Below are 12,933 nucleotides of genomic sequence, written 5' to 3' on the forward strand. Positions count from 1 at the left end.
GTGACATAATTATACTTTAGTGCCTTGTGGTTTTAATATTTTCACTTTGGTGTCATGAACTTTTGAACTTTGTATCACGCATTATGGTGCCTTGTTTTATGATTTCTTGTTATTCCCTCTGTTTTTAAATACTCGTTCCACTTTTATTTTGCGGCCGTTTTTAAATACTTGCTCCATTATCTTATTTGGAAAACTTTTATAATATTTAATTCATTTCTCTCAACTAGTGGGATCCAATTTTATTACTCTTAGATTCTCTATCCTCCAATATACCTTCCACTAACCCCACTATCTCCACATTTTAATACTTTCTCCTAAAACTCTGCATATGGAGAAATGGAGCAAGTATTTAAAAACGGAGGGAGTATATACTACAATCGTTTCTTAGTTTGTACAACTTTTACCATAATGGGATGTTGCTAGTTACTTGTATGTCTTATTTGCAACAAAAAAATCTTTCTTTTATAGTAATTATTTTTGAGTAAATTATCCAATAAGTCCTTGCTTTAATATAATTAACACCTTAAATCATATGATAATAACTTATAATCTACGGATTTTTCACGAAATACCCTTGCGTTATCACTTAATTTACCATATAGCTATCAAATTTTCAAATTGACCTTATACTCGTGAGTTTCACGAAAATGTCACAAAATACCCTAAGTGACTAACGCTATTAAGGGCCTGTTTTGATTGACTGAACTGAATTGAACTTATTGGAGCTGAACTGAACTGAATATTTTATGAGAGAAGAAAATTAAGAACTGAACTTAATTTAACTTCACTTATTAGAATAGAACTAAAATGAAAATAATTTGAAGAGAATAGGCCCTAACTCCGTTAGTTTTAAGATTAATTATGCTACGTGACAACCTCTGATTAGTTCTCATTTAAATCATTTAATTAATTATGTACTTCCTTGTTTCAATTTTTAATTCCCGTGAAATTTGACAAATGAGGGAAACATTAAGGGATAGAGGAAGTATATATGGAGTACAGTATAAAACAGAGACTAGCCCCTATCATTTTTGTCATTTATTACCAGAAATTAACAAGTGAAAAATGTGTTTGTGACAAATAATGAAAAGAGAGCTGGGATGATAAGACGCAACTGTTTGTGGATAATACTCTAAAATAAGAAACAGATAGCCAAGAATGATAAATTGTATTCTGAAGAAGAAGATGAAGATTATGATGATGATGATTCTCTGTTTGGTGCTAACAAATGCGACTAGTAACAGAATTACAGACGAAGACCCAAAACCAAAGGCATGGCCTGAGCAATTCCACTCAGTATTAGTGATGAACCTCACAAAGACGAATCACTTGCAGGTGACAGATTTATGGTATGATTGGCCAAATGGTCGTAACGTAAATCTTATGCAAAAACAGTTGGGAAAGCTTTTGTACGATGTAGAATGGAATAATGGCACTTCTTACTATTATACACTTGATGCTACTGCTGAATGCCGGACAATGCTTTTTGAAGTGGGAATTTTGAGACCAAATTGGCTAGAAGGCGCTACCTATTTGGGTCAGCAACATATGGATGGATTTCTTTGTAATGTTTGGGAGAAAGTGGACTTCATTTGGTACTATGAGGATGTTGTTACACGCAGGCCTGTTTACTGGCTCTTCTATGATGGTATATTTCTTTTTGGGTTTTGCAGATTTTTTTTTTTCTTTTATGGACGTGCTTGATTGTTTGTTATTGAAAAGTGAAGGCCTGAAATGGATTCGATTTGTTATTTGGCAGGTATAGCCACTCATGTGATGACCTTTGAAGAGGGTGCTGTGCTGGATGATTCCCGGTGGCAGGCACCGGTTTACTGCTTTAACAAGGAGGAGGAGGAGGAGGAGCAGCAGCAGCAGCAAATTGCTGAATACCAGGTTTCTTAGAGATACAATGCCACTGGCCTTTACATGATCCTTTTTCTGTATTTTTTTTTTTAATTCATGTTTCTGCTGCTGTTTTTTGTGCCTTTTCTTAGTTTTCCCTTGGGTTCATTTGTGGACTTTGCCTTTTGGTGTCAAAGGTGTTATATAAATAAGATCAACTTATCAATGTAAATCACGCAGCACGGGTCACTAACAATTAGATGAGGGCGTTAGAAGACCAAGTGGAGTGATTAGTTGGTGACTACTACCCGACATGGTCAGATTGACATATTTTGGGCTTGGATACCTTGGCAAATAGTGTAGGTGCATCTTTGGAATAAATGGCCTTCATCTGAGAAACTGAAGTCAGTTTTCTATTGGGAAAGGGTTTGAGATTTCTGAGTCATGTCAGTTGTAGACTTATAGGCAGGGCATTCAGGTAGGTATTTGGCTTGAGCCTGCCAGGGCTTTAACACTAGCCGTTCCTAGATGAAAAATGCTTGTAGGCAGGGAAATTCTAATTTACATAGGAATATCGCGGTCAATATTTCTAGGACTCTTTAGAAGTTTCGGAACTTATTAGTCTCCAATGTGTTCAAGTAAAGCTTAATTATGTTTCCCTAATATTTACAAGATCTTATCATTTTTTCAATTAGACCATAGCCCATAGGTGTCTGTGCCTGGTTGAGATGTGACCAAGCAAAGCAAAGTAATTATTGGATTTATTGCTGCAACCCTGCTGGAAAATTAAGCCATAGTGATTATATGTCAGTTAGTCTTTGTTCTTGGATTCTTCGTATGGTTAGACTTTTTAACTGATTTGGTCACGTCAACTTGTCAAGCTTCTCTATGCTTCCCTATTACTTATAAGATCATATTCAAGCATTTATATATACATGTCTAACACGAATATATACATCAATACAAGTGGAGGGTTTGAGAAACAATGATCAAATATGTAGTGGATCTTTGCCATTTTTGGAGTTGTTGCAATATATTTGGAACAAATAAAAAAATTGTATAGTAGTGCAATTAATTAGGACAGAGTAGTTTTTGATATTGGTAATGGTAACTAACAAAAGGGGAAACAGATTCGACAATTATCAACATGAAGCTCATTGAAACTATGGCAAAGAGCCAAAGGTCATTCAAAATAATCAGGTTTTGGTTTTGAGATGCTTATAATTTGCAATTTTAGATGTAGATATAGACATGCCGGATTTTCACCCTGGAACACGAACATTTCAGACTGCCTAAGAAGACGAATAATATTGTAGGATGCGTCTTGTGGGTTACTTTGGAGGGACGAACTAGATCACCTACTCACAATTACTATGTAGTCATATAGAATATTTGCTTTGCCTGCACCATGCTTCCTGTCGTGGCAGTTGCTACCATCAAATGCAAAATTTAGAAACTAATTCACCCCGGGATGTCTGTTGACATAACAGGTAAACTACGGATACATTCTTCCTTTGTACATTTCTATTTGGTGTAACTATGGAGTAAGAATGAACATGTTTGGATGTTTTGTTCAAAGGCTACAGAAATGTAGTATAATAAAAGTCAAATACTGGGCTTAAATAATTAAAATTTCAGTCCTAAATCAACCTGATTTAAAAATATATAATCATTCTTCGATATAGGGTTGAGTTGGATGCTCCTGCCTTCTATTATTGTCCTGTGTGGACCGCTCTGTATTTGTATTTGCTGGCTGCAAAGAGGAAACCACAGAAATTGATAATACTGAGTCCTGTAAGAAGCCAGTAAAAATAATCAAATCTTCCTGTGTTGATATTCTGGGATAACCAAGAACGGCCCTTTGATTCGTTATCTGCAGTGGCAGCTTTAACAATGTTGTTCAAAATGGTTGCAGCAAAGCAACCCAAACCCCCAGCAACTGCTGCGTAGGCGGATCCAATGCTTCTCATGGCATCAGGAGCCTCCTCGTATAAGAACTCCAGCAATCCCACGATGCAGAAGACTTCAGCTATTCCGATGAGGCAGTACTGTATTAGCAGCCAAAAAGCACTCAGATCTGGCATTGGACTGAGAAAACTGGACTCATACCCATTTTTTATTGCATAATTTCTCCTGAACCTCTCAAACACCCCAGCCCATGCGACTGAGAGGATAGAGATTACCATGCCAATACCTACCCTTTGAAGCTGAGAGGCTCCATGAGGGTGTCCTGTGATGCGCCTTGATATAGGGACAAATATGTAGTAATAAAGGGAAAGCACAAAGAAGATGCTTAGGGCAGGGAACACAGGCATACAGGTCACTGGGACTTTGAGACGGCCTATATGAGTATTCAAAGTGTATGCTTGTTGAACTGACAGAGTCAAGAACTCTGTTAAGATGAGACTCAGCATAATGGTGCTTGCTGGTATAGGCAAGAGTTTTAGCAGGATTTTGACTTCCTCCACTTGAGTCACTGTGCAAAGCTTCCAAGGGTTTGGATCTGAGCCATCTTCCGGCAACTTCAGGGCCGCTTTGTCCAAACATCTACAACGCACAGCAGTATGTATGTTCGTTATTATTATTATTATTGTTATTATTATTATGAATTAGTTTGTGGGACTGACTGAATGACGGTTAATAAAAGCAGGAACATGGTCGTTTACCTGAAGTCATCAGTGTGTTCAATTTTTGCACTACCTTTGATAGCAGATCTTTTTCCTGGAAGCTCATACAAGCCAACCATCTCACTGCTGGTGAAAGAAGCATTTCTTTTTCTGAAGGCTGCAACCAGAACTTGTGCGATTCGTGTCAAAGGGCTGCCCCCGGGCAACCTATGCCGGTAAGTAGGAGTGCCAATAAAGAATAGTGCATTAGAGATGCCCATACCCAAGGCTAACGAACCAAACGCGGATCCCCATCCGTAGTGCATTTGTATATAGACGACTGCAGTAAACGCTATGATAGCCCCAAAGGTGACAGACAGATAGAATACGTTGAAGAACTTGTCTAGGTGAGCCTTGTAATCTCTACTTCTTTCATCAAATTGATCAGCTCCGAAGGAAGAGACGCACGGCCTTATGCCTGCTGCTCCGAATCCTGTTATATAGAGAACCGTGTTAAGGAATAGCATTTGCCATGGCTTCGCCGGCTCACAGGTTCCTAGAAGGATTGCTATTTGATCACATTGTTCTTGGCTTGGCAGAAACAACTTCATAGTTGCAATTAACGTTATTCCTGTTAACCCCTTCAAATTCAATGCATACAAGAAAAATCAGAGGAAAATTTAACTAGAAAGACAAATCTATTTGAAATTGCAGGAGATAAAGAAGGGATAAGCTGATTCAGGTATAAAAGTTGTTACCAAAAGATATATGGTTGTAAAAATTGCAATAGTCCAATATCGACCAAGATAAGCATCAGCTAGAAAACCACCGAGCACAGACGACACTTGTGATATTCCCAGGAAATTATTGACAGCATTGGCAGAACTCGAGAAGGGCCTATGCATAACATAGAACATAAAAGCAACCATGTTCACTGATAAACCAAAGTACGCCATTCTCTCAGCCATCTCATTTCCTGCAAGAACAGGAAAACCAAGAAAACCCAATCATTTGGGTATCCCTTGTGAGATATAAAATATTCAAAGTTGCAAATAATATGAAACGGATGTATAGTAAGAAAAAAAAAAAAAAAAAAAAAGCAGAGTAAAAGTACCGAAGATGAAAAAGGCAGCAACCCAACCACCAGTCTTAGAGATATCAGCTTCAGACATGGGTTTCCTGCGAATGTTAACAGGAGTACTCCCTACAGTATAACCTCCGCCAAGTGCACCTCGTCTGTCATCGGACTCGATGAAATAAGTTCCGAGCTTCTTTCGTTTACTAAAATTTTGCATAGAAGTTGGTGTTCCAATGACTTGATCTTCAGGAGACCTGATTTCTTTACTACCCATTTCAGCCCCAGAACTTGTTACTCAACAGAAGACCACTATGATAATAGAATTAGGATCATGCCAAAGTTAATTTTGTGCTTGGTTGTGGTACAAAAGATGTGAGGGATGCAGTGTGTATGTATGGGCCTTTTCTATACAAGATGCATCACATTAATGTTGAGATAGCAAAGTCTGTTAGTTGATGGTTGACAGGTATTTAACTCCCTTCACAACACTTATCATTTATGTTTGTCATATCAATTTCTTATTTTAAATTAATGAATGGTTTTTACTTTTTATTTTTTAAATTATTTATCTCAGTATTTTTATTTTGTACAGAAATAAAGGATCTTATATTCTTACCTCCGTTTTTTTAGTTACTGAGTAATACGTATTCCTTTTTAAGAAATTTATTTTTAGTTGACACGTTTCCTTTTTGGATACGCTTTTTCTCTTACATTTACTAGTGTACCCTACTTGCTTTATCATCTTCTCCCCACTCCTTAATATGTGTGTTTAAATTGAACGTGTCAACTAAATAGAAACGGATAAAGCATATAAACCCATCAACTACAAGAGTAGAAGGATTTCGTTACCTCTTCCTCTACTCTCAAGTGTGACCTGCAAAGTTGGAATGACTTAACCTGTGAAAAGAGTCAATCCATTTATTAGAGTCCGTAATTATATAAATTGCATTAAAGTCAATACTCACATAAAACATTAATCCGTAAACAATAAAAAAAAGTGGAGTGACTATTAACTTCATAATGCGGCTACCAATTACAAGAATAATTATTAGAGGCTACATGTTGAATAATAAGCTCTTATTTGTTGGTTGTTCGCATTTATGATCCAACTGCAAGGCCATTTATATATTTCCGTAGAAATACAAAAGCTGGTTTGCCCTACATAGTGACTATTGTGGAAACTTTGACCACCACCTCATTAATGTCTACTTCACCTCATTTTAGATGATAAAAAGTTACTACTCCGTATTTTACGTATTTTTAGAAGGTAATGTCTGAAATGCCCTTCCTACGATCAGGTTTAAAGTTTCCTTTTTAGAAAGGGAATGACTGAATGAGAGATCTGAGAATATATGAACGGTAGATGTTTACAATTGTGCGGATTCTATGACACACATTCACACCTGTACAATTAAAACGAGTATGAGTATGACTTTAGTCGATAGTGATTTATGATTGGGTATGGACGTGTGGTCATATGAATGGTAAAAAAATATTCACTGTTAGTAATGACCGATGAATTTGAAATCATACCAATGTCGTCTCATCATTTTAATAATTTAAAAATTATCTCCCTTATCAAAACTGATTTTTCCTAAATACGCAGTATTCTATCAAGGCAAAGCCAAAATCAAGGAAAGGATTAGCAAATATAATAACACTAACCAACTTAAGTTACTTTAGCAAATATTCAATACGTAAAAAAAAAAAAAAATTACAAAAATTAAGTTCAATAAAAAAAAAAAAAAAAAAAAAAATTGATGAACACCTAACCTAATATCCTGTATGATGGTAACAAGAATCATGCTTTAAAGATAACACTAGGGTAGCCAACTAGCCATGGCTCGATCTCCGGTTGTCTGAAAATGCTGCTTGTCTTTCATGGAATAAATATGAAAAGCTCAACACTTTGATCTTAGCTTCTTGATATAATTATATGAAAATCACAATGCAGCAAAACTTCATGCCACAACTAACAGATGCGCAGACACCCCTATCAGATAGCAAGATCCAGTCCACTTTTATTCAAATCTTAAACAGCATCAATATATGATTTTTCCTCTTTTTGTAAAGGAAAGATGAAAGCATTAGAATCACTTATACACTGACTAAAATACATGATTTATTTCACACCCGACGGCACTTTCACTCATTGGTTTACCAAGTTCAGGGAGTTTGCTTTCTCTTGCAGGGTGTCAAGCAAGCTATCAAAGCTCTTCTTGAAGGAGTCTACTCCTTCAACTTCCAGCTGAGAGCCAACCTGGTTCCAATCGATCCCCAACTTCTCAAGTGCACTATAGATACCTTCAGCCTCAGAGATGTTTGCATCGATGGTTCTAGAGACTGTTCCATGGTCAATAAATGCTTCAAGGGCCTGATCTGGCATGGTTGAAACCTGAAAAAAGAGGAGAATTTTGAGGTTGAGTCCCTTCAACCATTTACACGAAGTACTAATCACTTCAAAACATCTAAAGATAGTTTAAAATGCAACTTACAGTATCAGGGCCAATCAGAGGATCAACATAGAGAGTATCTGAGTAGGATGGATTCTTAACACTTGTAGAAGCCCACAATAGTCTCTGCTTCTTGGCACCTTTTTTTACCAATGCTTCCCATCTTGGACCAGAAAATTTCTTCTGATAAAGTTGAAAAGCCAGAGTTGCTTGGGCCACTGCAGCCTGTATTAGCAAAGACGTCATATTAACGAGTGATCATATAAGAACATTCAGAATCCTCAAAGTATTGGAATTGCTGCCAATCATGTTACCAAAATTAAAAGAACAAAAGAAAGGAAATCATGTTACCTTCCCACGGAGATCAAGAGCCTCTGGGGTTCCTATTTTTTCAAGCAATTTGTCAATCAGGGAGTCAACCCTACTGACAAAAAAGGAAGCCACACTTGTCACTCTGGAGAGATCACTGAGACCAGAAGCCTCCAGCCCATCTAAGTATGCATCTATCACAGCCTCGTACCTGGAAAGAGAGAAAATAAGCTGCGCATTTGCACAGAGCCTCTTAGTTAAAATGACATGATAATATTGTATAAGATTCTAAGCAATATGAACATAAACTTGGGTCCTCATGCACAATAAATACAATCTTGCCACCTCAAAATCAGTTTCAGAAAGAAGTGCTGTTACTGTGCAAGCTAGATAGCATCAAAAGAAAAAGCATATAAACACACGAGTGCCGGCCATTGACTTTATCACATACCAAAATAACTTATCAGAATACAGAATCTCAATTGGCTGCAGAAAACTCTGTTCTTTATATCAAGGTATTGCCTATAAAGTTGGCATATAACCTCAGTATGATTCTATCACACCAAAGCAATCCATAATGAGCAGGGTAAGATATGTCTGTACTAAAAAGGAGTATCCTAAAAACAATGGCTGAGGTCGAGATCCCAATTTACAACAAATGGCTGTCAAAGTGACATCTCATTGTCTACCTTTATGTTTTATAATAAGTAAATCTTTTGTGAGGTTCAAAGCGCCCTTATGTATTTGCAGTAAAGATTACTTACCAATACTTCTCTAAAATCATAGTTGAAAAATTACTTTAAAACATATTATCTTAATTTTGTGTGAAATACACAAGTGGTTCTAAACTTTTGTTTTGACTTTTATACTTCTTTCTATAGGAAGAATGTTCACCAAGTAACCACATACACTAAAGGGTTTAACTTTGACACCAGACCATAATGAATGATGTATTAAATGGTCTGTCCTGGAAGTTGTGTTGTGATGTGAAAACTTGTGTTATTGAATAACTTTATGCAGCACCAAACTGAAAGAACTATATAAAATGACCTTTACTCAAAGGGGGTATATATTTAAGCTGATGGTTCAGCATGAAGCCATTTCAAGTTCAGTTAGCTAAAAAATGGAATGAACGTTGAATTTATACTTTAATTATACAACTTACAAAGACCACAATCTGATTAGTTAGAATAAACCTTTTGCAGATTGACAGTCATGGAAAATTAACCAAGCAGAAATTTGAAGAGCATAGTCATCTAATAGCACGCCAGAAAACAAGATAATTGATCTTCATAGTGCTACATTCAACATTTGGTAAGATTTTCACAGATAATTAATTTGACAGGCAGTATAATCTCTAAAGAGAATGTAACTTACAGTAACATTGACACTTATACCATTGGCAATAGTTTCCTTTATCGAAGGGATGCAGGGAGCAGTAGCTGGAATCTTTATGTAAACGTTTGGCCGATTCACAACTTTATGAAGCCACTTAGCAGCTTCCACGGTACCTTGAGTGTCATCTGCAAGTCTAGGAGAAACTTCAACAGAGACATAACCATCAGCTGCATCTGTTTGATCATATATTGGCTCAAAAAGTTTGCATGCATCTTGAATGTCCTTGATTACTAGCTCCCAATAAGCACTCTCAATATCTTTTCCAGATTTTATAAGTTCCCTGCATATTAATTCCAAAATAATTTTAAAAAAATGAGTATGATGATAAAAAATATTATACTCAAAATCATACTCACATCTTGATTGATATTATATCTTTGCACCCAATGTGTTCTATTTTATCATTCAAATCAATAACACTATTAAAAAAACACTTAGTACTACTTCATTCCATTAAGTTTTCTTAATTATCTTTTAAGTTTATTACAAAAACTTATCTCTCTCTACTTAAGATCATTTTAAAAAGTTCTTCCCAATTACGCTTTAATTCATTTTGATCAAATAAATAATGATATATTGGCCCAAGTTTGTCCACAGTTGATTTTATTGCGCTCTATCGATCCCTTCAAAATTACTTATAAAAACAACTCATTTCCATTGCTCAGAGAAAGTAGTAATCTTGAATATCATCAAAATTTTACAATTGCTTAAAAATACCATGACTAAAACGAAAAATAAAAAATAAAAATCCCAATAGTATAATAATATCAAGTTGTTTAAATACGAAGTAAAGTATCATACAGTCAAAGAACTTTATTGTGCAAAATATACCACATATTTGATTTTTGTGACATGAATATTGCAACTTTTGGAGTTATATACTATTGACACACTATGATATGAGCTTTTATTAATAATGTAAGTGTAAGCAAAAACTGGAAATAAAAATCAAGTTTTATAAGCATCCGAATAAAAGATACCTGAATTGATGATTGTAAGCATCTGAAGAAGAAATGGCTTTCTGGAAAATCTGGAAAGAAGGAATAAGAAATAAATCGAAACTCGAAAAGAAGAAAAACAACACAAACAGATAAATAGATGGATAGAGAAAGTCGATAGAATACCGCGGGATTGCTGGTGACACCTCGAACACCATTAGCAATGTAAGGGATCAAATCCGTAACAGGTCTGCATAGATTATCATACCAAGGACTCTGACCTTCCTTTTCGTATAATTCATGCAAACTCGTCCTTTTGATCGGACTTCCATTTCCACCAGATTGCGAGCACTTCACTCTGTTCAAATTCAAACCCAGATCATCAGATCAAGCAAGCAAGATCGGAAGAGATGAATAATCATCACAAAAGAAAAGAGAGAAACTTACAGAAAAGGGAAAGATGAGGTGCGATTGGTAGGTAGAGACAATCGAGACGATGAAAATCTGGATTTGTTGAAATCAATCATAAAACATCGTTGAGTAATTGAAGATCTGCTATTCAACCTTGATGAAGATGATGAAGAAGTTGGTGCAACTGGGTTTAGAATCTTTGATATTGTCGCCATTGATTGATTTGAAATTGGGGGTTAGGGTTTATGAATGAGTAGGAAATAAAAATTGCAGGAATGTTTATGTTTATATATTACCCACCTTATTTTTGAAAACCAGGTTGGTTGTTGGGAATTGGGAACAGAGTTTGGTTTTTCTCTTGCCTCTTTGGTTACCCCATGAGCTGGGTTGGTGAAGGTCAATTTCGGAAACTTGACCGTATTTAAAAAAAATTGAGTAATGGAAAAGATAATTTACAATAACATACTGGAGGGGTTTCATTTTTGATTATCTTTTTCAGAACTAGTCACATTTCTAAATTTAGTGAAACCTTTACATATTTTCTACGAGTAACAAGTATCCTGTAAAGACACTGATTAGTAATTACTCATATTATAATGCGTTTGATATACCGGATAGGGATAAGAGGGATTAAATGCGAAAAAAAGATAGAGGAAAATAATTATATTATCCATTACGCTTTCAGGAATATAATATTGCATCCTTATCCTTAGAGCAAGTTTAGCCCTAAGTCTTAAAATTTGAATGTGGACATCATTTTTGGTGGTCCCTATTAAAAATGATGTCATCAAATTCTCATTAAGACTCGCTAAGACTTGCACAAATTTATCACTTTAGCCCTAAAACTCAAATATATGACATATTATATGTAGAAAAGTGTAAAATAATAATAATCTTAAACATAAGTATTAAGACTCAAAATGATAAGACTTGAGGCTAAACTTACTCTTATTCTTATTTCCAAGACCCCAAGTCATCCCAATCCCCTAAACAAAAATAAGATTTCTTCTATTCCTAGCATCTTATTCCTATCCTTCCCTTTATAATTTTTTATTGCCTAGAAAAACACTCCCTTGTGTTTATATTAACGAGATCCCAATAAGTGAACAAAGTATTGGTGTATTACTTGGGGTTGAACAAAGTATTGGTGTATTACTTGTTTATATTAACGAGATCCCAATAAGTGAAATCAATACTAGCCAACCAAGATACCTCCATTTCATCATTTGAGATTAATTAATCACAAAAATATCAGTTATTCAAATTTTTAAGCTTGATACTACATGAGCTAAAGGTGAGGTTACTCTTGACAAAGATGTCACAATAGTATCCATACCGTGCATGATTAACAAAATGCCCTTCTTCATACCATCTGTACTCTGTAGATAAGTTCAACATTGTCATCGACCTCACCCATACAGTAGTAATCCAATAAATCAACATAAAGATTCAATTTTTTCCATAGATCTACCTGGTTTCTTCATTTGTAGAGCAAAGATCTATCAAATTTCGATAGTGTAGATATTCGATATAATTGTAAAACTTCCTCATACTAGCATATATAAAGAAAGACAAATCACAGCTTCCTCATCCATGTATATATACTACCTCCGGTTCAAATTACTCGCAACAAAGGAATATTTTATGTCTCACAAATAATACCCCTTTGTTGCGAGTAATAAGAACTGGAGGTAGTATATATATATATATATGTATATATATATATATATATATATATATATATATATATATTAAAAAAATAAAATAAATAAATAAAAGTCAACCAGAGCTATGAGTGAGGAGCATTGACTAAAGCAGCAGGTTCTATTTGATATGTTACCAGTTAACAGCACTTTATATGATTGTAGGTCCTGTTGCATTCTACAACAACAAAGTGA

The 12,933-nt window shown here is 35.3% G+C and overlaps 3 protein-coding genes across 6 annotated transcripts; 1 reads left to right on the plus strand and 2 right to left on the minus strand.

Moving 5' to 3' along the window:
* The first annotated feature begins 1,036 nt into the window (after nt 1–1,036).
* On the plus strand, nt 1,037–5,090 carry LOC145582682 (uncharacterized protein At4g14100-like). Of its 4 annotated transcripts, XM_081639674.1 has the most exons (4): nt 1,037–1,648; nt 1,760–3,332; nt 3,528–4,404; nt 4,493–5,090. In XM_081639674.1, the coding sequence occupies exons 1-2, from the start codon at nt 1,159–1,161 to the stop codon at nt 1,900–1,902; spliced, it is 633 nt and encodes a 210-aa protein (XP_081495800.1). In that variant the 5' UTR covers nt 1,037–1,158; the 3' UTR covers nt 1,903–3,332; nt 3,528–4,404; nt 4,493–5,090. The 4 variants fall into 4 exon arrangements, with proteins under 4 accessions (XP_081495800.1, XP_081495798.1, XP_081495799.1 ...); XM_081639672.1 differs by having other exon boundaries at nt 1,760–4,408; XM_081639673.1 differs by having other exon boundaries at nt 1,760–4,404; nt 4,490–5,090.
* Nucleotides 3,555–6,100, minus strand: LOC145582681 (protein NRT1/ PTR FAMILY 6.1-like). The gene is made up of 4 exons (XM_081639670.1): nt 5,563–6,100; nt 5,207–5,424; nt 4,509–5,089; nt 3,555–4,389 (listed from the first exon to the last, which is right to left on the minus strand). Exons 1-4 carry the CDS (start codon nt 5,798–5,800, stop codon nt 3,555–3,557), a joined length of 1,872 nt encoding a protein of 623 aa, XP_081495796.1. The 5' UTR covers nt 5,801–6,100.
* A 1,056-nt stretch (nt 6,101–7,156) lies between these two features.
* Nucleotides 7,157–11,379, minus strand: LOC145581561 (uncharacterized). Its single transcript, XM_081638572.1, has 7 exons — nt 11,072–11,379; nt 10,811–10,982; nt 10,667–10,716; nt 9,666–9,966; nt 8,331–8,519; nt 8,022–8,204; nt 7,157–7,921 (listed from the first exon to the last, which is right to left on the minus strand). Exons 1-7 carry the CDS (start codon nt 11,248–11,250, stop codon nt 7,676–7,678), a joined length of 1,320 nt encoding a protein of 439 aa, XP_081494698.1. The 5' UTR covers nt 11,251–11,379; the 3' UTR covers nt 7,157–7,675.
* Nucleotides 11,380–12,933: the final 1,554 nt, after the last annotated feature.

The sequence above is a fragment of the Chenopodium album genome, chromosome 15 (assembly GCF_948465745.1).
Source record: "Chenopodium album chromosome 15, dcCheAlbu1.1, whole genome shotgun sequence".
Taxonomy (NCBI): domain Eukaryota; kingdom Viridiplantae; phylum Streptophyta; class Magnoliopsida; order Caryophyllales; family Amaranthaceae; genus Chenopodium; species Chenopodium album.

Coding starts and splice junctions, on each gene's coding strand:
- LOC145582682 (XM_081639672.1), top strand. CDS start 1,159: ATGATAAATTGTATTCTGAAGAAGAAGATGAAGATTATGATGATGATG. Junction 1,649..1,759: donor TTACTGGCTCTTCTATGATG/GTATATTTCTTT, acceptor GTTATTTGGCAG/GTATAGCCACTCATGTGATG.
- LOC145582681 (XM_081639670.1), bottom strand. CDS start 5,800: ATGGGTAGTAAAGAAATCAGGTCTCCTGAAGATCAAGTCATTGGAACA. Junction 5,425..5,562: donor TGCTGCCTTTTTCATCTTCG/GTACTTTTACTC, acceptor CTGTTCTTGCAG/GAAATGAGATGGCTGAGAGA. Junction 5,090..5,206: donor TTACAACCATATATCTTTTG/GTAACAACTTTT, acceptor TTGAATTTGAAG/GGGTTAACAGGAATAACGTT.
- LOC145581561 (XM_081638572.1), bottom strand. CDS start 11,250: ATGGCGACAATATCAAAGATTCTAAACCCAGTTGCACCAACTTCTTCA. Junction 10,717..10,810: donor GTGTCACCAGCAATCCCGCG/GTATTCTATCGA, acceptor CCTTCTTTCCAG/ATTTTCCAGAAAGCCATTTC. Junction 8,205..8,330: donor CTCTTGATCTCCGTGGGAAG/GTAACATGATTT, acceptor TTGCTAATACAG/GCTGCAGTGGCCCAAGCAAC.